The 26,407-nt window shown below is 48.7% G+C and overlaps 1 protein-coding gene across 1 annotated transcript; it reads right to left on the bottom strand.

Annotated features, from left to right (window-relative positions):
* Positions 1–7,926: 7,926 nt before the first annotated feature.
* LOC138801972 (uncharacterized) lies at positions 7,927–24,857 on the bottom strand. The gene is made up of 2 exons (XM_069985067.1): positions 24,792–24,857; positions 7,927–10,712 (listed from the first exon to the last, which is right to left on the bottom strand). The coding sequence occupies exon 2, from the start codon at positions 10,700–10,702 to the stop codon at positions 9,668–9,670; it is 1,035 nt and encodes a 344-aa protein (XP_069841168.1). The 5' UTR covers positions 10,703–10,712; positions 24,792–24,857; the 3' UTR covers positions 7,927–9,667.
* Positions 24,858–26,407: the final 1,550 nt, after the last annotated feature.

The raw sequence follows: 26,407 nt of genomic DNA, 5'->3' as shown, positions 1-26,407 counted from the left end.
AATCTCAGAATTGCAATTTTTGGAATCTTTAAATTGCATTTTTTCCAAGCAACACAGATTTACATAGTATTTATCAGCTATAGAATTGCAAAGTATTGTATTGGCTTGTTTTTCGTAGTTTGGTATAGTGCGCAGTGTATGTTCATAACACTTGTTCACACTAACAGAAATGTAATTAACCATAATTGCGTTTTTTTGCACATACACACCATGTTTTATTGTAATAGCTATATGCAACCATATGGTAACAGGCCAGTAGTTTATTGGTTACTTATGGTAATATAATAGTAACGCAAGTACAAGCATAAATGCACCAGTCATATGGTTTAAATGCGGGATATACTTGCTGGCAATCATTGTGTCTAATACATCTGCGTTCTTACGCAACATGTGTTCACAAACACGTGACACACTACAACTGTTTCTATTGGCCAATTTTGGCCTTTTAACCTACGCATTTGGATTTGGCTTGTAGACATGATTAAGCGCGCATGCGCGAATCGCGTCGTGCAGTCACTGCACTCGCCAGAGTGCACCACAGCTTTTTAATCAGGATGAAATAAAGTATGAAGTTTTAACAGCATTTACTTTAATGTTTTTGGAAGTGCTGGATCCACCCACCCTTTTTCCTTTGAATGTTTCTTGTATCAGCGGGCTGGCTACCCGGGATCCGTGCACCCCCTCCTTAATCAATAATCGGTCCAGGACAAACACAGGTGAGCTGACATTTCTTACTATTTCCACGTATGTTATCATATCTTCAGCACTACTACTCCCATCAGTCTCCTTTCTTCAAGTAACGCTATCATCACAGCCTATTGTAGCATCATCCATTTCACAGTTATATTCAAGTCCACCTCAATCCTGGTTGCATCCAGAGAGACTGTTGCTATTGGTTACCTCGGTTATAATAAACGCACAACTAGAACCGTTGTTTCTGAACCCTGGCATTGGTCTAGTTATTAGTACCTTGACTAGGGACAACAAAGAATTGCTCGGGCCCCGCATGGTCAGGTTCCCGTGGGTTAGTCAGCTCCCCTTGTGCCAATACCGTGACCTAACATCTGGCAACTGGCTACCCGGGTCCTACCCAGTACTACCACCTACTACTACCCTCAACGGGAGGTCCCAGCGCACAGTATGTGTGTATATGGTGAATGCATGTACAGTATGGGTGTATATGATGCCAGTATATGGTGTATGCAAGTACAATATGGGTGTATATGATGTATGTATGTGGTGTATGCATGTACAGTATGGGTGTATATCATGTATGTATATGGTGTATGCATGTGCAGTATGTGTGTATATGATGTATGTATATGGTGTATGCATGTAGAGTATGGGTGTATATGATGTATGAATATGGTATATGCATGTACAGTATGGGTGTATATGATGTATGAATATGATGTATGCATGTACAGTATGTGTGTATATCATGTATATGGTGTATGCATGTACAGTTTGGGTGAATATCATGTATGTATATGGTGTATGCAAGTACAGTATGGGTGTATATCATGTATGTATATGGTGTATGTGCAGTATGTGTGTATATGATGTATGTATATTCTGTATGCGGGTCCTACCCAGTACTACCACCTACTACTACCCCCAGCGGGAGGCCCCAGCGCACAGTATGTGTGTATATGATGTGTGTATATGGTGAATGCATGTACAGTATGCAGGGCTCCAGATGGCGACCAAACTGGTCGCCAATGCGACTGACCTTTTGCAAATGGCGCCCAGATTTATTAATCTGGGCGCCATTTGCGACTGGCCCCGGCGGCGGCGCGCTGTCTCTTTAAGATGCGCGGCTGATGCGCTGATGCGCAGCTGCCGGGGGTGTCCCGTCCTATCCCCGGCAGCGCGGCTCATCAGTGAGCTGCCTGGGGCCCTGACTTCCGGCACAGGAAGCGCGCGTCAGAGACTCTTCCTGTGTCAGAAGTCACAGCCCCGGCGTACAGGGAGCTCACTGACGCGCCGCGCTGCCGGGGATAGGACGGGACACCCCCGGCAGCCGCGCATCAGCCGGGGACAGCGTCCGAAGAAGAAGAGGATCGCCGGGGGAGCGGGTTGTCAGGTGAGTTTGTGTGTTTGTTTTTTTTAAATACTGCTTAGCATAGAGGAAAGGGGGGGGGGGCTTTATAATGGGGGGGAAGAGAAGGGGGGCATCTATAATGGGGGGAGAAGAGGGGGCATCTATAATGGGGGGGAGAGGGGGCATCTATAATGGGGGGGAGAGGGGGCATCTATAATGGGGGGGAGGAGGGGGAATCTATAATGGGGGGGAGGAGGGGGCATCTATAATGGGGGGGAGGAGGGGGCATCTATAATGGGGGGGGAGGAGGGGGCATCTATAATGGGGGGGGGGGAGAGGGGGCATCTATAATGGGGGTAGAGGGGGTCATCCATAAGGGGAGGGGGTATCTATAAGGGGGGGAGAAGAGGGGGCATCTATAATGGGGGGGGGGGAGAGGGGGCATCTATAATGGGGGGGGAGGAGGGGGCATCTATAATGGGGGTAGAGGGGGGCATCTATAAGGGGAGGGGGCCATCTATAAGTGTAGGGCAAACTGGCTGCAGACACTGGGAGATAGATATATGCACAATTATTATTATCAGGGCCCCTCAGGTGTCTGTATTGTAGGGGGTCACTTGCATTAGTCACTAGGTGAGAGATATATCTATCTATATATATATATAAGTCTAGCTCAGTATGTATAGACTGTTGCAAGCTTTTAAAGGGAACCTGTCTCCCCCGGTGACGGGGTGACAGGCTCCCAACCCCCCGTTAGAGCCCCCTATACTCACCTCATCGCGCCGGGTCCCGCTTCTGAAGATGGTCGGGTCACGGAGATCTCAGCCGCTGCAGCCCGGCGCGCACACTGAGAGATGAGTCCAACGCTCATAGAGAATGACAGAGCACTGGACTCTCCCGTCATTCTCTATGAGCGTTGGACTCATCTCTCAGCGCACGCCGGGCTGCAGCGGCTGAGATCTCCGTGACCCGACCATCTTCAGAAGCGGGGTGAAGATGAGGTGAGTATAGGGGGCTCTAACGGGGGGTTGGGAGCCTGTCACCCCGGTACGGGGGTCGACAGGTTCCCTTTAAGTTCAAGTTCAGAAGAGTAAGCCTCATTAAAAGGCTAGCCAAGTGAAGCTGAAGTACTGAGTCAGACTGGATATGGTTGTCAGACTGTATATGGTTGTCAAGTTGCAAGTTTCCATGTTGAACGTTTTCAAACTAAGAAAAGAAAGGATCTAAAGGAGGAGGATGCTGTGGCCTCTGCACACAGTAAGTCCCAAGTAACATAACATTAATTTTACATGGTTTAAAATGTTGGCGACCAAATATTCTATTTGGCGCCTAAATTTTTCAGGTTAGGAGCCAATGGCTCCCAGGTAAATTTTTTAGTCTGGAGCCCTGGTATGGGTGTATATGATGCCAGTATATGGTGTATGCAAGTACAATATAGGTGTATATGATGTATGTATGTATGTATGTGGCGTATGTATGTACAGTATGGGTGTATATCATGTATGTATATGGTGTATGCATGTGCAGTATGTGTGTATATCATGTATATGGTGTATGCATGTACAGTATGGGTGTATATCATGTATGTATATGGTGTATGCAAGTACAGTATGGGTGTATATCATGTATGTATATGGTGTATGTGCGATGCCCTGGCCCCTGGGGGCCACTTCCACAGTGCTGGTGTTATGAGCGGGCAATGACCGGGGCAGCTGCAGGGGTTATACTTGTCACGGTATAGGCCTGAGGGCAGCACAGCTGTAGGGCCGGTCTGTGGAATCTGCGGGTGATGATGGGCATGCGATTCTTCGCTGCACTTAGTCAGGGCACCAGTTAGTGGACACCAATGCCAGGGTTCAGTAACAGCGGTTTTATTATAGATGAGGTAACTAGTAGCAACAGTTCTGTCCGGATGCAACCGGGTATATAGCAGGCTTTGACAAATAAGGCAGGAGTGGTGCTGCATAGGCTGTGAGAATACGTGCCGGATGATGGGAGTAGGAGTATGAGAGAAATAGCGGTGCTGGGTGGATTAGCTTGAGAATAATACTTGCTGTGAATCCTTGCAGCGATGAGGAGAGATATCGGAATGACACCCAGATGAGAGAGAAGAATCCGGACACTTGAGCAGGCAGATACAGCCGAAGACTTGAATACAGCAGAGCACTCGATCCACAACTCCTCTGAGGCAGGAGAGGGACGACACACACATCCTCCTTGCTTGGAAGCAGGGGGAAGACTAACTTGTTAGGAGGAAGTGGGAGGTCACATGGTTGCTCCTGGCCAGAACTAGTCGGCCATTGGAGGAACCATGGTTACAGGTCACGTGATCAACAGCCTTGCATACCACTGTACACTGTAATAATACACAGGAATACATGACAATACACATGAAAATGCACATTACCAGAGAATACTAGGGGAAAACCAGCAGCAGTTGCAGTGCAAACACTTACCAGAACAGGCATTGACACAGAAATAGAAATGGCCATAATAGGAGTAGTAGTCTGCATGTTCTGGGACACTGCATACCTCCCTAGCAAATTTGAGCCGACCTCGGCGAATCTAGAAGGCAGCAAACATGAATAGACTGGACAATCAAACAACAGGAATGAATGATGAGAGTGAGTGTGATGAGGTGTGTGTTTCCCACGCCCAAGGCACAGGTGAGAAGAGAGAGAGGATGAGAAACCCTAGTGGCAGGACCTCACCTAGGGGTGCCTAACGTACTCTGGCGACCAGGTAGCTAGTGCGTGAACCATCTGACGTGTAAGCCAGGACAACTTAACTGCTGGCGGGTGACCCTCAATATTCCAGCCAGTTAGACAGTAGGTTTTCTGTTAAATGTGTTACCCTACTGGAAAAGAGAACTGTGAAGACCTGTGTACTACCTTGGCGTGTCTGAGTAGTGTCTTGGATACCTGGAAGAGAAAAGAACAAAATAATAAAAGCAAACATACATGGGGAGCTCCCTTTCATAACGCTCAATCACACAAACAAGCACTCCACAGGCCAAACACACGAAAAGATATCCAAGGTGCGATATGTATGGACAAGTGTGAAGGTTAGGTATGACTATGTGTGATAACTACTGTGTTGGGACAAGACAGAGGTGAACAAATACTGGAACCAAAAGGAAGGAAACACAAGGGACAACAAATACTGCGAGGTCTTGAGGAGAACTGGCTCACATGAATCTGAATGAAACCTGAGAAAAATCTGAATGAAAATCTGAGAAAAATCTGAATGAAAATCTGAGAAAAATCTGCAAACGAACTGGCTCAACTAAATCTTTCCAGCTATAGATATGATAATAATACACAATACTGAGACTGGATGAGAAAATACACTCCTACATAAACTGGACTTTCTCTGAGGTATATGTAACCTGACTTCTCTTACTCAGAGGAGGAGCTATCTGACTTAGACACTGGAAAATATACTGTTTTACAAAAGAGGCGCTCTACTCTGAGGCAATCTATGTAACCTTGTGCTTACTCAGAGGAGGAAATACAAAGACTTCAATAACACTGGAATGCAATAGTACAATAAGTGCAATAAAGAAATAAGTGCAATAATACCCTGTGTGGAACACACAATCACAGGAAAGTGCATTAGGAAGGAATGGGTTAAGTGTCTCTGTTAGGTAGAGTCTCTTGTAGGCAATTGGAACATCGTCCATGTAAAAGGCTCTGGGACAGGCACTAGAGAACCTTTTGTTACTGTAAGTGTCCATCAGCTCATGGCTGGTTAGTACAGGGAACTTGGTCAGGAGGACCAGGCACGAACCTTGAACGTTGCATAGCAGGAACTAAATGGTGAAACAGCACACAAAAAAAAAAAAACACAGTCATAGAACTCAGCCTTTGAAGAGAACACCTAATAGAGGTGTCCTGGAAGACCCCAAGTGGCACCCCTCTTCTTCTCCCAGGGGTAATACCGGGAGGAAGCCGGAGCAGGAGCCTCATCTGCTGCGGTGTTGACCACGAGGCTAGGGGTCACGGTGGTCACAGGAGAGACAGTAGGGGCCACATGGTAGGTAGCGATGGTGGTCGCAGCTTTAGCCACGGCAGTGGTAGGGGCAGTCACCGTAGTAGCCATGGTGAGGGGGGCTTTAGCCACCGGAGGTAGCAAGGTTAGGGCCTGCTTGATCTCATCCGACAACTTCTTGATAACTGGGTCGTCCCCAAACACCCACTGAGGCAGGGATGGTGACTCGGGCCCGGGGAGCCTCCAGGGACTGGCGTAGCAGGTGGCCTTAAAGTTATCCCCCTGGCTAGAGGCAGGAAGAGGGGCGCCCGGAACCCCGGTACTCACGGATCCATCGTTTTCTGGCGAGGTCGATCCTCCTGTGGAGAAGGCAACCTCGGGAGTGCTGGAGCAACGAGATCCCGGTGAGACGCTGGCGATGGAGACAGGCTCTTCCTCCGGACCGTTGGAGACTGGGGTAGAGCCCCAACTGATATCGCTGTCGGAGGGGGGCGGCATTAAAAGGCACGCAGGATTGAGCAGAGGCAGACTCTCAGGCAGTGTAGGCATCACAAGCGCTGGGGCTGCAGGCAGGTGCTCTTCATAGGCCGCCATCTTGCGTTCCACTGGCCGGAACTTGTAGCAGGAAGGGGAGGAGCGCCAGGCTGGAGGACCAGGCTCCAAAGTCTGCCCAGCAACAATGACGTCAGTGGAAGCGGCCGGCCAATCAGGAGAGACACAGTCATTATCAATGGCGCCAAGCAATTCCCGCTTCTCGGCCGCATGGCAGTTAACCCTCTCGTCACTGGGGGATGGCGCAGGTAGAAATAACAGCAAGAAGCGGCCATTTTGTGTACAGTCCCAGCCGTGCAGCGACTCAGTTATCAGAACTCCCATGGCAATTTTAGCAAAGTCTCTGGAGACGATATTAAACTGTAGATCTGGTACACCGCATGGCGGGTATATCCTGTTCGTGACGCCAAAAATGCGATGCCCTGGCCCCTGGGGGCCACTTCCACAGTGCTGGTGTTATGAGCGGGCAATGACCGGGGCAGCTGCAGGGGTTATACTTGTCACGGTATAGGCCTGAGGGCAGCACAGCTGTAGGGCCGGTCTGTGGAATCTGCGGGTGATGATGGGCATGCGATTCTTCGCTGCACTTAGTCAGGGCACCAGTTAGTGGACACCAATGCCAGGGTTCAGTAACAGCGGTTTTATTATAGATGAGGTAACTAGTAGCAACAGTTCTGTCCGGATGCAACCGGGTATATAGCAGGCTTTGACAAATAAGGCAGGAGTGGTGCTGCATAGGCTGTGAGAATACGTGCCGGATGATGGGAGTAGGAGTATGAGAGAAATAGCGGTGCTGGGTGGATTAGCTTGAGAATAATACTTGCTGTGAATCCTTGCAGCGATGAGCCACTGTACAATGTAATAATACACAGGAATACATGACAATACACATGAAAATGCACATTACCAGAGAATACTAGGGGAAAACCAGCAGCAGTTGCAGTGCAAACACTTACCAGAACAGGCATTGACACAGAAATAGAAATGGCCATAATAGGAGTAGTAGTCTGCATGTTCTGGGACACTGCATATGCATGTACAGTATGGGTGTTTATCATGTATGTATATGGTGTATGCATGTACAGTATGGGTGTATATCATATATGCAGAGCAGAGGGGCTACATCATGTAAACTTTATGAGGAGTGGGGCCACTCTTGAGGTCTTTGCACTGGGCCCACCAGTGTATTAAAATGGCTCTGAGTTTCTGGCTATGGACACTACATCTGCACCCTCTATAGATGTACTCCAAGTTTTGGTCACTTTTAGAAATATGTTCATAATCTCATGTTCTCAGTGTTGTTGATGTCGCTGAATATAAGAAAGTAACACGACTGCAGGTTCATTATATACTGATTTATTTACCATTATGGTGACATGATTCATAGAAAAGCTGCTATTATAGATCACAATTCAAACATTGCGTGTGGTAAATGATTATTTTTTCAGCTTGTTAATCTTAAATGCAATACATATTGTATAAGGAGGATGCATACAGAAAGGAGGATGGACAGAAATGGTCCTCCTCCTGGGGTCGGCCATCTTCTTTCCTTTCCCTTGGTGTAGAGATGCATTGGGACTGTTGGGCTTCGTCCCCTCTCGCTATTTTAACTAACAATATGGAGACGGGAGAGTCCTGTCCTCTGGCCATGGAGTAGGAGATGAAGGGTAACCTAAGCTAGGCCTCCATTTTACTAGGCCCCAAAGAAGTTGCCATGGTTACCTATCAAAATATGATGTGTAGCATCTAACAGGAACAATATGGGATTTGTGTATATTGTAGCTTTAGCTGTAAATCTGGCTATACACCTTCACTAACTGTTTGGCCATTAGTTATCGCTCTCATCTACCGCCCGTCCTCTCCATAAACAAGAACGCTCAGAGTGGCCCCATTCATCTCTGAGTGGCAGAGGGTACGGCCGGCTATAATCTAAGGTGTATGGGGACCTTAAGTCTATTTAAACTATTATGCTATAATATGAAGGAATCTAGAAGGAGATTATTATAAGGGTCCTCAGACTTAAAGGGCTTGTCCAGGTTCTTAAAAACATTGCTGCCTTATATAAAAACAGCTTACAGCTTAGCCCTTTTCTCGTCAGCCATGTTTTTATGATCCTGGAAAAGGAGGAATTAAATGGAGAAAACCACCTAAATGTAGTTTCTGATATGTAAGATCCCACTGGCCCATCAGAATACCTATCCTTCCCTGGGCTCAAGTACGTACACCGTAATAAGCCCCAAAGGTCACGCAGAAGACATCAGTTGACATTGTTCATGTTGGCTGATCGTTCCAGTCGTTTGTCTTTAAAACATGTTGAAAAACAAACGACTGTGATAGCAGCGATCTGCTGCCATCGCTCCGTGGAATCGGAGCAGCGGCAGCAGACCGCCACTATCCACTATAGGCTGCCCAGACAATCCAGCGATCACCCAGGCAGCTGATAGCGCTTGTTTGCTCCTCACTGTCGGCCCAAGGCATAGGGGCTTTAGGTCCTAACCTTCCACAGCCTCCCATGCTGGAGTGGGTATGGAGTGTCTGTGGGTGCTCACTGTAGTTACACTCCTGTTAGGGATCTCTCTGCCACCATTCTTCTGTCCTCAGGGGGGTGGTTTGGTGACTGACTGGGGGTGTTTGCATAGGAAAGGGTTGCGAGTAGTGCTATTAGGAGGTCACTATCACTAATGAAGATGCTCTTTGGGGGTAGTTCACTGTATTAGGTGGTCTCTACAATTACAGAGGGCGAGCTGGAGGTTTACTGCATTTAATGAAGAAAGGTGAACTATAAAGCATGGTGAGGGATCAGGTGGTGATGTGGGTCCCATGCTTTATAATTAATCATCTCACCATCTCATCCTTTAAGCCATCACATTACTGCCCCTTGCCCCATTGGGCATGCGATGATGAATTATCGGCCCTGCTCTCATCCAGAACCCTATTATGGAGGTGTGAATAAGATAATCTCCTTCAACATTGTAGTGTTTGCTATATAGTATAATGATTATTTGCTTAGCTTAGGTTGTAATCATGACAATTTGGCCACTATGCAATAGCTCCATTAGACCGCCATTGCCTGTTTGATAACTATTTTGCAGCAGGGGGTAATGGGTTATCAGTTGGGGGGGTTGATGTATTTAAGATTCTCATATCTCGGCAGTGCAGCACAGGCTCTTTACCCAGGCCAAGCTGGTAGGTCCAGATATATATCTTATGCTTAGGCTGCAGAGTAATGGTGACAGTCTCCTCAACTTGGGTAGCTTCGTTCCAGCTTTCTCTGTCTGTGTTGACACTGGATCCACCATATTCAGCTGTCATAGAGAACTGAGTCTTGGCAATTGCGGCCGTCAGAGCACCACTTTCTACTGAGACGGTAGCTGACACATTCCAGTTATGCTCTAAACTAGACATCTTCTCCTTTTCATATCCAATCGTCTTAGTGATCTTCTTCTCCCACTGAACAGGAGAATCAGAATCATTACTGATGGTCTTGATACATACCCAGTTACCAAAAGCTGGACCCTTGGTAATGCTTAAACCTCCTGGTAGAAAGCTGATGACACTGGGATGGAAGGAGAAGCTCTCAGAATTCTCATTTTTACTGAAGTCAGTGCTTCTTAGGTATTGGAATCCCCACTCATCTTGAGGCTTCAAAAAATAATAGTACAAAGTGGTGCCAAAATAGTAAAGTCCATCCTTACATTTGGCGTGTAGAGGATATTCTACACTGTCTGTGTCCTCGTGCATATTCTTGGTTTTACGGTAAACACCGCGGCTCTGATAGATGATATAAAAGTTATCATAAGCTGACAAGTAGTGGTCTCCTCCCTGGCATTTGGGATGTAAGGTGTACACCACGGCATCACCATCTGTGTTCATGTTTGACACACGGCGATAACTATTCCCCTTAATTATGTAGAAGAGGTCAGCTTTATGACCCAGGTAATGATCTCCATCTCTACAGGCTGGATGCAACTTGAAGATTGAGAGATCTTCACCACTGTGGAAGCTGGTTGATTTCATGTAACAATTAAGATCGGATCTGATGATGTAAAAATATTTGTCGGTAGCACAGATATCCACCCCTTTGGCCAGTTTCTTTGGGACAATTTTTCCAGTCATGATTCTGGTTCTGAAAGAGACAAAAAGTCAACATTTTCTAGAAAAGCAAACGGCCACAGAAGTCATCTTACAAGAAAACCAGATAGTCAGTTGTGCTGCTGATTCTTGAAGAATAAGGACCCTATTACACAGAGCGATAAATGTCAGAATCAGGTCAATCTGGCTGATTATCGCTTATAGAGATACAGTAGTTTCTTTAGGTCCAGAGTCCAGACCTAAAATTATCAGACAAAGGGTGCACATCACTACGTGTAATAGCTATGTGTAATATAGATGCGTGGCCGACAGTTGATGATTGTAGTATAGAATAATAACATATTAACTCACCTCACCATGGTCCTTGGAGACCTTCTCCGCTGTCTGCAGCTCTGCCTTCTGTTACAGTATTTGCACTGACAGGCCGCGGCCACTCAGCCAATCACTGGCCACGGCCTGTCTCGGCCAATGGTCGGCTGAGTGCCGCAGCCTGTCGTTGCAGAGACTGGAACAGAAGGCAGAGCTGCAGATACCAGAGAAAGCCTCCAAGGACACTTGGGAACGTGGTTAGACGAGTTAATACTTTATTATTTTACAGTAAAGGCAAGGGCTGCACGGACATCGCTAAGGATGTCCGTGCAGCCCTTGCTGCCCAATAGTCTGCCTGTGTAATAGCTCTAGGCTCAAGAGTCTAGCAGATCAGCACTCATTTACAGTTTATGATCGGGCCGTCTAAGAAGACCCTAAAAGCCTCTTAGTTTAATCAAGATTATTTTTATTTGATAAAAAGCCATAGATGGAGGCAGCTATAGGTGGCGCAGAGGAGGCAGCCAAATCTGGGACATGGGTCTTGAGGGGGCTCAACCGTCCCTTTGTTTTATAGAAGACACCTTTACTATAAATGGCATATGATAGTGTGGGAGAGGAGCCATTACTGATTGAATAGAGCACAGTTAAGGGGCAGACACCTTCAATAACTGTCAGCCAAACGTTTAGGCAACAGTTATCTCCCATCCTCATCAAGCACATGAACATTGGGCACAGCCTCACATTACTGTGTTCTCTATGGGGATGGGTAAACCGCAGTCAAACTGCTCTGGTGACAGCTTATCTCTCAGGCAGTGTCAGGCAGTGAACTTCAAACATGCCAGACCTTTATCTTCACCCACATAATATAAAATAAATAACTAAAATAAAAAAAAAAAATAAAAAAATTAAAATATGGCCATATTTTCAGAATCATAATATTTTCAGTATCATAATGTGCTCTGTTGAAGCCAAAATTGAACGGGTCCTGGTACGGCTGGTCCACTAAGTTTATACCACCTGGGTAACCTACCTCTGTCAGGTATATTTATATGTATCTTCATGTTGGAAACCAAAGTTACACTACCACTTTTCCACCACTAGGTGTCACTAGAGCCTATGTGAAGTCCTGTATTCTCTATGCACAGCTGACGGAAAAGGGTTAACTTGTGTGTGTTCTGGGTTATGTAATGTTTTGACCAATTACAGGTGCAGGTGCCTCACACACCAAAGAGCCAACCACAGTCTTTCTTACACTTTTTTCCTCTCATTTCTCCACCAATCAGGGTTAGCCTTAGTTTCCCCTATAAAAGGGTGGTTAGTTCCTGGTTAGTTTTTCTTGTTGGCTGCAGTGAGGAGAACACGAGAGAGAGAGTTGTTGCTGCAATTTCCAGCCAGACCTGGCTTAGGCCAGGGCCCTGGGAGGTCTTTTGTCAGTAGTGGTGGGGAGGGACAGAGACACAGAGTCAAAGCTGCTGCTAAAACTTACATCCAGGCCTGGGATTCAGTACGAGTCTTATCTCCCTAGCCATGTCGGGCTAGTGTCCTGAGTTGGTGAGGCTACTGTCAAGCATAGTTGCCAACATTTGAAAAATTTTTCTAAGGACACTTTAGCATTAAAAGGGGTGTGGCTTATTTTGGGTGTGGTCTTGGTGGGGTGTGGCCTATCACGGGTGTGGGTTCAAAATTTTCCAGTTAGAATTTACAGTCAGAACAACACAAAAGGAGCATTACACACCCCAGGATTAGGTCCCCAGTACAGTACACAGCCCAGTATTAGGTCCCCAGTATATTACACACCCCAGTTACAGGTCCCCAGTATATTACATACCCCAGTATTAGGTCCCCAGTACAGTACACACCCCATTATTAGGTCCCCAGTTACAGGTCCCCAGGATACTACACACCCCAGTTGCAGGTCCCCAGTATATTACACACCCCACTCAGAGTAGGCTGAGACTCAGAGATAGCACTTTACTGACTGACCTTATATACTGGAAGTTTGTACCCATACGATGCAGCTGCATCATCCTACTACCCCCTTCATCCTCTTGCCCCTCCATCATCATATTACTACCCCTTCATCATCCTCCTACCCCTCCATCATCATACTACTACCCCCTTCATCCTCCTGCCCTTTCATCATGATAGTACTACCCCTCTTATCCTCCTTCTTGCACCTCTTAGTAAAGAGACAGGAAAATTGGGGCAGGGCTTTTTTAATTTTTTAATTTATGACTGGTGTACCAGTAGACCAGTCTTAATAAATCTCCCACTGTGTGCAAAAAGTGCAAACATGTTGATACATATGCCCCTATGGGTTTGAGTGCCATGAGTGACGTGTGAAAAGTTTTGATTGGTTAGGGTCTGAGTGTTTACTTCGACCAATCAGGAAAACAAACCGGAATAAGTCCATGCTCTGGCGTGCCCACTTCTGGCTCTGTGTCACTTCCTGACTGTACAGACTTAGTCAGCCGCATAAAGTTTCATTATGCGGCCATCCAAGTGTAACGCCCGGAGTAGTGGATCCACTGGACCGGCACCAGCGATGGCACAAACCTCACCAGGGAGCGGAGTCTAAGGGGCCGCTGGTTTTCACCAGAGCCCGCCGCAAGGCGGGATGGACTTGCTGCGGCAGGCGACCCCCAGGTCGCTACCCCTGGCTTGGTTGCTGGTGTCGGCAGGCGAGGCGTGGCAGGAGCAGTAGGCAGGAGATGGCACTGGCAATGGTCTGCAGGTGAGAGCGCAAGTGACAGGCTGAACGCAGGAACAGATGGAGTGACAGGGAAACAGGAACCAGGAACAGGGACTAGGGACCGGGTAACGGATAGGACTCAGGAACAGGGACTTGGGACCAGGTAACGGATAGGACTCAGGAACAACAGGGGGCTGGGCCAACGCTATGGGAAGCATGTAGAGGCTCCAACACTAAGGACAGGGCATGCTGGGATTTATAGGGGAGTGATTGGTGACACTAACCAATTAGGAGCGCACTGCCCCTTTAAATCTGAGACAGCCGGCGCGCGCGCGCCCTAGGAGGCGGGGACGCGCGCGCCGGCCGGCACAGACCGCGACATGCACGGAGGAGAGGTGAGGCGCCCCAGGGGCCGAAGCAGCAGCAGCGCCGGGTCCCTACACAAGGACCCCGGCGGCTGCACGGGACAGGAGGCGGTCGCGGCGGCAACCCGGAACGCGGGAAGCCGCCGCGGCCGTGACAGTACCCCCCCCCTTTGGCCTCCCCCTCTTTCTTGCCTGCAAATGGCACAGGAAGCCACAAAGTCTTTGACATCTTGGGATAGGCTGGGCCACCAGTAGTGGCGAGAGATCCGTTGGCCGGTCTTAAGGACTCCAGGGTGCCCGGCCTCCAACGAGGAATGTCCCCACTTCAAAATACCTCTTCGAAGCGCAGGGTGAACATGAGTCTTTCCGGGGGGTACTCTCTGAAGAGTGGAGGTGACGACTGGTACTAGGCGATCAGGCGGTATAACGTGGCAAGGGACTGTGGGTCTGTGGACGAGGACCTTCTGTAAGTTCTTCCGGTGGTGAGAGGACACGACCTTAGTCTTGGGTACGGGGAGAGGGTACACCTCGGCAGAGAAGGCATCCGCCGAGTCTTGGTCTTCTGCCGGTAGGCCGGATAGAGGCTTGGCCGGGACAGGAAATGACATAATACACTTGGTCTGAGGTGACTTGAGACACTGGTGGGAACAGTCCTGACCCCAACTGAGAATCTCCCCGGTTCTCCAGTCCAGCTGAGGGGCATGTTCTTGTAGCCACGGGAGTCCCAGGAGGACCGCGGGGGAAGAATGGGGCAGGACGTAGAAGGATATCTCTTCTTGATGTAAAGGACCCACCTGGAGGACTAAAGATGCGGTCTGGTAGTACACACGGTCGGTAAGAATTTCGCCCGTGACCGAGGAGATAGTCAGGGGCCTGGCTAGTCGGGTCACGGGTAGCCGCCATCTTTGGACCAATGTTGCCGCAATAAAACTGCCTGCTGAGCCAGAATCGAGGAAGGCAGTAGTCTGATGATTCTGTCCTGAGGGAGTCCGGATGGAAACTGGCATAGACAGACTTGGAATGGTGGCATTCGCACCTAGGGACACCTGTCCCACCGGACCTAGGTGCGAGCATCCTCCGGATGTTTGGGGACGTAGGGGACATCCCAGCCGGAAGTGATCGGAACCACCGCAATAGAGACAGAGGTTCTGCTCCAGGCGCCGGATTCTTTCATCAGGCGTCAGGTGAGCCCGTTCCACCTGCATAGGAATCTCAGGAGAGGGTTGGGACATCGAAAGGTCAGGATTCTGGAAAACCGGCGCCAGCTGGGGATGGCGACGGGAATGGGTTAGTAAATGTTCATGCCGAACCTCCTCCTCCCTCTCCGAAAAACGAGTATCAACTCGGGTGGCCAGTAGAATGAGTTCGTTCAGGGAGGTAGGCAGGTCTCGGGCAGCGAGCACGTCTCTCACTCGACTAGACAGGCCCTTCTTGAAGGTGGCCAATAGGGCGGCCTCGTTCCAGTCCAATTCAGCTGCCAGGGTGCGGAACTGGATGGCGTAGTCACCAACAGAGGAGCTGCCTTGAGAGAGGTTGAGGAGAGCAGTCTCGGCTGAAGAAGCACGGGCAGGTTCCTCAAAGACGGAGCGAAACTCGAATAGGAAGGCCCGGAGATTGGCAGCAACAGGATCATCCCGGTCCCACAGTGGCGTGGCCCAGGCCAGGGCTCTACCTTCTAATAGGCTGATGATGAAAGCCACTTTAGAGCGCTCGGTGGAAAACTGACTACTCAAAAGTTCAATGTGCATGGTGCACTGAGTCAGGAATCCTCTGCACAACTTAGAGTCCCCAGAGTACTTGCTTGGGAGGGCCAGTCGGAGTGAAAAAGCAGCGTCAGGAGATGGTGTGCGCTGGGCAGTAGTCTGCTGCTGTAAGGCGGCAGTGAGTTGCTGGATCTGCTGTGACTGTTTCTGGATTTGTTGAGCCTGTTGCGCGACCACTCTGGCGACGTCACGGAGATCAGGCACCTCGCCGGGATCCATGGTTGGAGCCTACTGTAACGCCCGGAGTAGTGGATCCACTGGACCGGCACCAGCGATGGCACAAACCTCACCAGGGAGCGGAGTCTAAGGGGCCGCTGGTTTTCACCAGAGCCCGCCGCAAGGCGGGATGGACTTGCTGCGGCAGGCGACCCCCAGGTCGCTACCCCTGGCTTGGTTGCTGGTGTCGGCAGGCGAGGCGTGGCAGGAGCAGTAGGCAGGAGATGGCACTGGCAATGGTCTGCAGGTGAGAGCGCAAGTGACAGGCTGAACGCAGGAACAGATGGAGTGACAGGGAAACAGGAACCAGGAACAGGGACTAGGGACCGGGTAACGGATAGGACTCAGGAACAGGGACTTGGGACCAGGTAACGGATAGGACTCAGGAACAACAGGGGGCTGGGCCAACGCTATGGGAAGCATGTAGAGGCTCCAACACTAAGGACAGGGCATGCTGGGATTTATAGGGGAGTGATTGGTGACACTAACCAATTAGGAGCGCACTGCCCCTTTAAATCTGAGACAGCCGGCGCGCGCGCGCCCGAGGAGGCGGGGACGCGCGCGCCGGCCGGCACAGACCGCGACATGCACGGAGGAGAGGTGAGGCGCCCCAGGGGCCGAAGCAGCAGCAGCGCCGGGTCCCTACACAAGGACCCCGGCGGCTGCACGGGACAGGAGGCGGTCGCGGCGGCAACCCGGAACGCGGGAAGCCGCCGCGGCCGTGACACCAAGTCACATTACACAAAGCCAGGAGAGACAGTTCAGTGAGCTCACTTCTCCCGTCTCGTTCTCCTGATCAGTCATGGTCACTCTGACAAATCAGGAGGTACTCTTTAACTAATCAGACAAAGCTGAATCCCCAATAAAATTTTGAAAAATTAAGTATTCTTGTGTCTATCACTCTGTGGCTACTAATTTCATGGGGGGATATTATGGCCTAAGGGGTATGAATTGGCCTAGGCTAATTTATACTTTCAGGTAAATATAACCAGGATATAATCTAGCCCAGGCCACTTTAACCCAAAATAAAGTCCAGACATTGGGTATACTCTGGCCTGTCACATTGTGTTTAATCTGGGAAGGAGTTATTTTGCCTGCTTCACCGGGATTCTTACATTTCCCTGGAATCCTCCTTTATTGTACGCAAAAAAGGTTCCGTGGAGCCTCAGTTACAAGTCTCAAATCACAGGAATAGCTAGATATCCTTCCAGGGGAGGGAAGCCTGTTGCCAAGGGGGTGCCTCCCAGTGGGGAGATCACCAAACCACCCTGATACGCAGCCCTTTAAGCCCCACTCGGTTGCGAGTACTGGAACATAAATAGGGAAACGGTGGCCCCTTTTGTGTCAAATTCTAACTCTGCGGCGAGTATCGTCACATGACAAGGGTTGCCAAGGCTAGGCATCTGCCCACAGACAGCTGTTTCGGGGTATTTGCCCCTCATCAGTGTAGAGCAGGATTCTGGCTATCGGGGGCAATGAAAAACAGACCAACAAAACACAGCAATCACTGATCTCAAGGAGATCAGCGACAAAAAATCCAATGGAGTACTCACTCAAGAGTCTCCGCTGATACATTGCCCACTATAAATTTAAATATGCAAAAAAGGGTCCGTGGAGCCTCAGTCACGAGTCTCAAAACACGGGAATAGCAAAATATCCCTCCTTTATTGTACGTGGCACTAAAAGGAGCGTTGTGGGCTGTAGCAGGATGAGAAATGTGTGCAAAAACAAGAAAAGTAATCATGGTGGTCTGGGCCAAGTGGAGAAGACAAGAGAAAATGAATGACCCAGATGATACTGTATGGTGGAATGACAAATAGAAGCCTTACAGAGAGAGGCTCTTTTTGCCCCTTTTGACAATGGACCCCTATGGAGACATTTAGTGTGTGCACATTGGGACTAGGAGCTGATCAGTGCACTGAATAGAAGGGATAAGTTTGATATGTATTTATGTAATATATGGGTCTGGGAGCTTGTGCCCCTTATCTTCTAAGACCCTGCAGTGCAGCTTAGAGCCACAATGACCCTCAAGCCCTTAGCTGTGCCCCTGATGCTCTCTATGTGTTGTAGCTAAAAATCTGTAAATTAGATGATGCTCTTCCCAAAGAGATGGTTGATCCTTTGGAGAAATCTCATAGTGTATGTTACCCAAATAGTCATTGCAATAGAGAAAAGTAATTGTCATAGTTAAGATCAAGTATGGGAGCTTTAGCCAAGAAAAATATAATATATATAATACAATACATACATACATACATACATACATAATATAATACAACGGCGCAGTCATGGGGAAGCTGATGCCGTGGTCCGTTTTTTGAACCGTTGTCCACAGGTACCTGACCGGGGCTGAAGCACTGGAGGTGGGCCGGCCCGCCCCCAGTGGGAGAAAACCCGCACCCCTCCATGATGCGGCTCCAATAATTCTAATGGAGCCGCGTCATAGAGGGGAGGGAATTCCCTCTCACTGGGGGCGGGCCGGCCCACCTCCAGTGCCTGAGCCCCAGCCCGGTACCCGTGGATAGAACGGTGCCGTACACGGGAACTGGGCCGCAGTTCAAAAAACGGACTGCGGTACCGGCTTCCCTGTGACGGCACCGTTCTATCCTCATATTAAAGAGGATGTACCTGATGGTACATCCTCTTTAAACTTAATCTTGCTAAAACTAAACTTCTTGTATTTCTTTCCTCTGCTAACCGCCCACTACCTGACATTTCCATCTCTATCTGTGGTGCAACCATAACCCCTACACAGCAAACCCGCTGCCTTGGGGTAGGGCTGGGCGATATTGGCCTAAATTAATATCGCGGTTTATCGTAGATGTAGCCGCGGTAATGATAATTGAACGATAATTATGACACGACCTGTTTGCAAGCCACACCCCTTTTGCAAGCCACGCCCATTTGGCCATGTCAAACTGACAATTTTGTTTCAATAATTTTTTTTTTAAAAAAAAGGAACTCACTGAGCAGCAACGCAAGGCAGGGCCATTTACTCTATAGTCATTATTATTTGTCATTATTAGGGGGTCTCAGAAGAGACCTGGACGTGTATAACCAGGTATACAGCCATACCTGTATATACAGCATACCTGTATATACACATCCCGTATTGTGTACCTAGCTGTATATCTGTATGTACACGTCCCGTAAAGTGTACCTAGCTGTATACCTTTATGTACACATTCCGTAGTATGTACATGGCTGTATACACACACGTCCTGCAGTGTGTACATAGTATGTACATATGACAGGATGTGTATTTACAGGTATACAGCCATGTACACACTACAGCTGTAGGAGCAGTGCAGACTAGGAAGGCAGGGTGAAAACCCCTGTAGGTGCAGTCCTCTGGATCTTACTGAGGAAAATATTCCCCCTCAGATGTGTCATCTGTTTTTATACCGGAAAGTCCGAGGTTGGTATATCCCATATTGTAGCGTATGCACTGCATTAAAGTCTATTATGATCAGGTACTGCTATAAGACAGAACTTCCTATATATATATATATATATATATTATATATATACACACACACACACACACACACACACACACACCACACACACACACTGAGGCTGTTCACATTGATGTCACATTCCATTATCACTTACAGAAATAAAATATGGAACCCAATAGCCCCCCTGTCTGTTATTGGGGTTCACCAGGTGCAGGTCAAGTGTGGCTGGATCCTGCACTGTTCTCAACGAAAACTTGGACACAGGTGTGAAAAGAGCAATAAAGTGACAGTACAATAAAGTGACCAGATCACAAGGGGTCCAATCCCATGTAAAGAAAGCTCCAGCTCCTGCTAATTGTCAGCGCTATATAGCAAGTAGGCCATGTGATAGCTTCACACTAGGATAGATTCTCCATTTAAATCTCATTTTTTTTCCCCTTTATGCTAAATAAACAGAACATTTGAGACAACAACTATATTGCTTCCCAGTGTATATAGTATCTCCTATAGTATAGGAGATCTTTGTGCTTCCATCTAGGTAGGGTATAGTAGTGGAGGTATAGTGAATAAGGGTTGTAGTAGTACAGCTATAGAGCAGGGGTGTAGTAGTAGTACAGCTATAGAGCAGGGGTGTAGTAGTAGTAGTACAGCTATAGATGAGGGTGTAGTGGTAGTACAGGTATAGAGGAGGGGTGTAGTAGTAGTAGTACAGGTATAGAGGAGGGGTGTAGTAGTAGTACAGCTATAGATGAGGGTGTAGTGGTAGTACAGGTATAGAGGAGGGGTGTAGTAGTGGTAGTACAGGTATAGAGGAGGGGTGTAGTAATAGTACAGGTATAGAGGAGGGGTGTAGTAGTGGTAGTACAGGTATAGAGGAGGGGTGTAGTAGTAGTACAGCTATAGAGGAGGGGTGTAGTAGTAGTACAGCTATAGAGGAGGGGTGTAGTAGTAGTACAGCTATAGAGGAGGGGTGTAGTAGTAGTACAGCTATAGAGGAGGGGTGTAGTAGTAGTACAGCTATAGAGGAGGGGTGTATTAGTAGTACAGGTATAGATGAGGGTTTAGTAGTAGTACAGGTATAGATGAGGGGTGTAGTAGTAGTACAGCTATAGATGAGGGGTGTAGTAGTAGTACAGGTATAGAGTAGGGGTGTAGTAGCAGTACAGGTATAGATGAGGGGTGCAGTAGTAGTACAGGTACAGATGAGGGGTGCAGTAGTAGTACAGGTATAGGATGAGGGGTGTAGTAGTAGTACAGGTATAGATGAGGGGTGCAGTAGTAGTACAGGTACAGATGAGGGGTGCAGTAGTAGTACAGGTATAGGATGAGGGGTGTAGTAGTAGTACAGGTATAGATGAGGGGTGTAGTAGTACAGGTATAGATGAGGGGTGTGGTGGTAGTAGTACAGGTATAGCTGAGGGGTGTAGTGGTAGTACAGGTATAGATGAGGGGTGTAGTAGTACAGGTATAGATGAGAGGTGTAGTAGTAGTACAGGTATAGCTGAGGGGTGTAGTAGTAGTAGTACAGGTACAGATGAGGGGTGTAGTAGTACAGGTATAGATGAGGGGTGTAGTAGTACAGGTATAGATGAGGGGTGTAGTAGTACAGGTATAGAGGAGGGGTGTAGTAGTACAGGTATAGAGGAGGGGTGTAGTAGTAGTACAGGTATAGATGAGGGGTGTAGTAGTACAGGTATATAGGAGGGGTGTAGTAGTAGTACAGGTATAGCTGAGGGGTGTAGTAGTAGTAGTAGTACAGGTATATAGGAGGGGTGTAGTAGTAGTACAGGTACAGATGAGGGGTGTAGTAGTAGTACAGGTACAGATGAGGGGTGTAGTAGTAAAGGTATAGAGGAGGGGTGTAGTAGTAGTACAGGTACAGATGAGGGGTGTAGTAGTACAGGTATAGATGAGGGGTGTAGTAGTACAGGTATAGATGAGGGGTGTAGTAGTACAGGTATAGAGGAGGGGCGTAGTAGTACAGGTATAGATGAGGAGTGTAGTAGTACAGGTATATAGGAGGGGTGTAGTAGTAGTACAGGTATAGCTGAGGGGTGTAGTAGTACAGGTATATAGGAGGGGTGTAGTAGTAGTACAGGTATAGATGAGGGGTGTAGTAGTACAGGTATATAGGAGGGGTGTAGTAGTAGTACAGGTATAGCTGAGGGGTGTAGTAGTAGTACAGGTACAGATGAGGGGTGTAGTAGTAGTACAGGTACAGATGAGGGGTGTAGTAGTAAAGGTATAGAGGAGGGGTGTAGTAGTAGTAGTACAGGTACAGATGAGGGGTGTTGTAGTAGTAGTACAGGTATAGAGGAGGGGTGTAGTAGTAGTACAGGTACAGATGAGGGGTGTAGTAGTAGTACAGGTACAGATGAGGGGTGTAGTAGTAGTAGTACAGGTATAGAGGAGGGGTGTAGTAATAGTACAGGTACAGATGAGGGGTGTAGTAATAGTACAGGTACACATGAGGGGTGTAGTAATAGTACAGGTACACATGAGGGGTGTAGTAGTACAGGTATAGTTGAGGGACAGACTGGCGGGCGATCACACTAATCAGCTGTTTGAAGGGCCTGCAGCCTTTTTAAACAGCTGATCAGCAAGTGAGCTGACATGCTGACCCCCACCATACCGATTCTTGTGGCCTATCCTGAGGATATATTATTTTTTAAAGATTGGATAGCCACTTTAGGCCACAATCTCACATGCATGCAAATGCATTCTAATCCCAGAAACATTGTGCAACTGCTGGAGAATGCCATTGGCTAGGTTTCAAGCACATGTGTTTGCATGCATGTGGTAATGTGGCCTTAAAAGGGGTTGGCTATCTTATAGCTGTTCTTAAATAAAATAGCATTGTTAAAAATATTGGATTTACTGTCTTTGTGCTGTATAATAAAACTTTACACCTGTTGTCCCTCATTATAGCGGCCAGCTATATGGCTTTCCTCTGCCTCTCCAGAGCGGTGCAATGCACCCAGAAAACAGGCACAGTTATGCAGCTGTTGGGTATGCTGGGGGCAGTAGTTATGCACCGTTTGAGCTATGATGGATGCTGAGGGCAGTAGTTATGCACTGTATCAGCTGTTGGGTATGCTGGGGGCAGTAGTTATGCACCGTTTGAGCTATGATGGATGCTGAGGGCAGTAGTTATGCACTGTATCAGCTGTTGGGTATGCTGGGGGCAGTAGTTATGCACCGTTTCAGCTATGATGGATGCTGGGGGCAGTAGTTATGCACCGTTTCAGCTATGATGGATGCTGGGGGCAGTAGTTATGCACTGTATCAGCTGTTGGGTATGCTGGGGGCAGTAGTTATGCACTGTATCAGCTGTTGGGTATGCTGGGGCAGTAGTTATGCACTGTTTCAGCTCTTGGGTATGCTGGGGGCAGTAGTTATGCACCGTTTCAGCTATGATGGATGCTGGGGGCAGTAGTTATGCACTGTTTCAGCTGTTGGGTATGCTGGGGGCAGTAGTTATGCACTGTTTCAGCTGTTGGGGTATGATGGGGGCAGTAGTTATGCACTGTTTCAGCTGTTGGGTATGCTGGGGGCAGTAGTTATGCACTGTTTCAGCTGTTGGGTATGCTGGGGGATGTAGTTATGCACTGTTTCAGCTGTTGGGTATGCTGGGGGCAGTAGTTATGCACTGTTTCAGCTGTTGGGTATGCTGGGGGCAGTAGTTATGCACTGTTTCAGCTGTTGGGTATGCTGGGGGCAGTAGTTATGCACTGTTTCAGCTGTTGGGTATGCTGGGGGCAGTAGTTATGCACTGTTTCAGCTGTTGGGTATGCTGGGGGCAGTAGTTATGCACTGTTTCAGCTGTTGGGGTATGCTGGGGGCAGTAGTTATGTACTGTTTCAGCTGTTGGGTATGCTGGGGGCAGTAGTTATGTACTGTTTCAGCTGTTGGGTATGCTGGGGGCAGTAGTTATGCACTGTATCAGCTGTTGGGTATGCTGGGGGCAGTAGGTATGTACTGTTTCAGCTGTTGGGGTATGATGGGAGTAGTAGCTAGACAGAGGAGAGAGAAGACTTACAGCATGGGCAAAGGATACTGGACGCTGCAGGAATTGCTGAGGAGGGAGGAGGCACACGGCCTGGCAGAGGTCACAGGTCACCACACAGAACGCCGCAGCTCACTGGTTTCTGCCCTGATCTGTCCGTCACACAGATCAGCAGGCTGCAATGTCGGGGGCTGCAGCGTCCTCCTCACACACCCTGCTTCCCTGTCAGTGTGATGAATTGATTCCCACCGCATTATCACTGATCTCCGCAGCGGCAGACTCCTGAGTCCCGGCCTCCCCCACCTCACAGCCGCGCTGATCCTCACAGGCACATCTCCTCCTCCGCTCTCTGCATTGCCACCACTGCCCCAATCACAGGAACTCAGCTGTCCCTGCGGCCCCCTCCTCCTCCAGAGACCGGAGAGCTCGTTCCGTTATAGGAAGGAGCAGGTCAGTGCCGGCTCAGCCCTACTCCACACCCCTCTATCTCCAGCATCTGGCACCCCCGCAGCGGTACTCTGGGACCTCTCCCTATAACTGCGCGCAGCCCCCTCCCCAGCCTCAGCACGGCACCTGTTGGTGTCAGTGCTCGGTTCACCGCCGGTCCCCGCATCACGTCTCAAGGCAAGGGAGCGCGGCCCGGGACCCCCAGCACTGTATGCTGTATATAGAAGATGCTGTGAGAGCGGCCGGAAGGGGAGTATAACCTGTCAGTGTCCTGGGGCGGGCGGGTGAAAATACCGCAGATACCGTCCTGGCGAACTTGAGGTCGGTTAACCGAAGCCAGGGACGGTATCGGTATTTTCACGGTATACCGCCCAGCCCTACCTTGGGGTTATGTTAGACTCTGATCTTTCACTCCTCATGTTCAGTCTCTTTCCACCCCCATCAAGCACTTAGACCTGCAGCATTCAGGCTTTCATTTGTGACTGATTCACCCCCCCCCCCCCCCCTTACCTGCACCGTCCTATTTATATAAATGGCGGGACCATAGTAACAATGAAGCACTTTTCCCCCTCTGGCTTTTGTCTCCATCCTCTCCTCATAGACTGTAAGCTCTTGTGAGCAGGGTCCTCACTCCTCATGTACGGCGTGATAATTACATGTATCTGTTGAATCTGTTGGCACTATATAAATACAAATTATTACTATTCTACATGCAGCCCCCATATTATCCCCTTCAGTTCTTGGTAATGAAGAAAATGATAAGGTTCACCCCCATGTCCCCCATCATATAGCTGCAGCCTATGCACCAGCTGCCATTGATAGTGACCATACCTGTGATCGGAGATGATACTTACAATGTGTGCAGTCTGGTTATGGACAGAAGTGGTTGCTCTTGTGAAGCTTCGGTACCTGCAGTCGGATCTGTGCTCTTTATATGTTCTTCTTATGTAACAACTATAGCTTAATGCAAACTTATGCAGACTGCACTGAACACTTAGCTCTTGGCAATGCATGACTTACCACCAGCCGGAGCCTCATCGAGGTGACTTAAGTACAATGGCTGAACCTTGTGATTATTGGAATATCTAAGCCAAGTGAAACAATCCTAAGTGAAAATAAAAGGGTCTCTGTTTCAATGGATCTTTTCTTAAAACAGGTAGGGTCTAGAGATGACCGAACATCATTCGAGTTCAAGTTCACTATTCGCTCGAGTATCGGGGTACTTGAAAGTACTCGATACTACTGGGTCAACACCAGGCTCTTCCCTCCAATTATAATTTTTATAGCGTATGCGTAAGGCCTTTCTTTATGTGTAATGAAGGGCGGATGGAATTGCGCAGCCCATGCACATGGCGTATTGGTGCATTGGCTTGATGAGTCTATGAAGTCTATGAAGTTCATCCTTCAAAATTTAAACAGAGTGGGTCTGACCATATCACACACACAATGACAGTTACCGGTGGGTGTAGTTTGAGTTCCCCCTCGTCTACGACATCTATGGTTGTCTGAAATGACGGGAACTAAGGTGAGAGATGGGCCAGCTTTTAACCTCTTGGGGACCAATGACGTAGCGGGTCTTTTAAACAATCGCAGGAGGATGGCTGCTGTTTTCTACAGCAGGCCATCTTCCCTTTACATGGAGGGGGAAGTTTGACCCCCCACCCCCCGTGACGCCGATCACCATGATTGGCTGGCCAGTTGAATTCCGGGTCATGTGATGCTGCTGACCCTGAATTCAGTGGTGATTGGCGGTGTCCGTGACCCTGCCAATCACCATCATGCATGGAGGGGGTGAGTTGCCGGTCTGCAGGGTGCCCTATCACCCGGATTGGCCGGTTACCACCGGCCGGCCAATCTCGGGTGAACCGGGCAATGTGATTAACTGATCCCTCCCTGCGCGCCGATCCTGAGGCGAGCAGGGAGGGATCCATGAATTACATTGCCCGGTAACGGTTCCCGCCATCCCCGTGCTGCCCCCATGTGCTACCGTGCTGCCAGTGTCATTGGTGGCACAGTGGATGCAGGGAAATCCTGCTAGCGTGCTCTGCCTCCCCCTGTCACCAGCATCCCCCTCACTATCCATCCCGCTCCCCCTCACTATCCACCCTGCTCCCTTGTCATTCATCCATCCTGCTCCTCTGTCATCCATCCATCCTGCTCCTCTGTCATCCATCCATCCTGCTCCCTTGTCATTCATCCATCCTGCTCCTCTGTCATCCATCCATCCTGCTCCTCTGTCATCCATCCATCCTGCTCCCCTGTCATCCATCCTGCTCCCCTGTCATCCATCCATCCTGCTCCTCTGTCATCCATCCTGCTCCCCTGTCATCCATCCATCCTGCTCCTCTGTCATCCATCCATCCTGCTCCCCTGTCATCCATCCATCCTGCTCCTCTGTCATCCATCCATCCTGCTCCCCTGTCATCCATCCATCCTGCTCCCCTGTCATCCATCCATCCTGCTCCCCTGT

The sequence above is a fragment of the Dendropsophus ebraccatus genome, chromosome 9 (assembly GCF_027789765.1).
Source record: "Dendropsophus ebraccatus isolate aDenEbr1 chromosome 9, aDenEbr1.pat, whole genome shotgun sequence".
Lineage (NCBI taxonomy): Eukaryota > Metazoa > Chordata > Amphibia > Anura > Hylidae > Dendropsophus > Dendropsophus ebraccatus.
The sequence above is the reverse complement of the archived record's forward strand: the minus strand, read 5'-3'. Positions and strand labels throughout refer to the sequence as shown.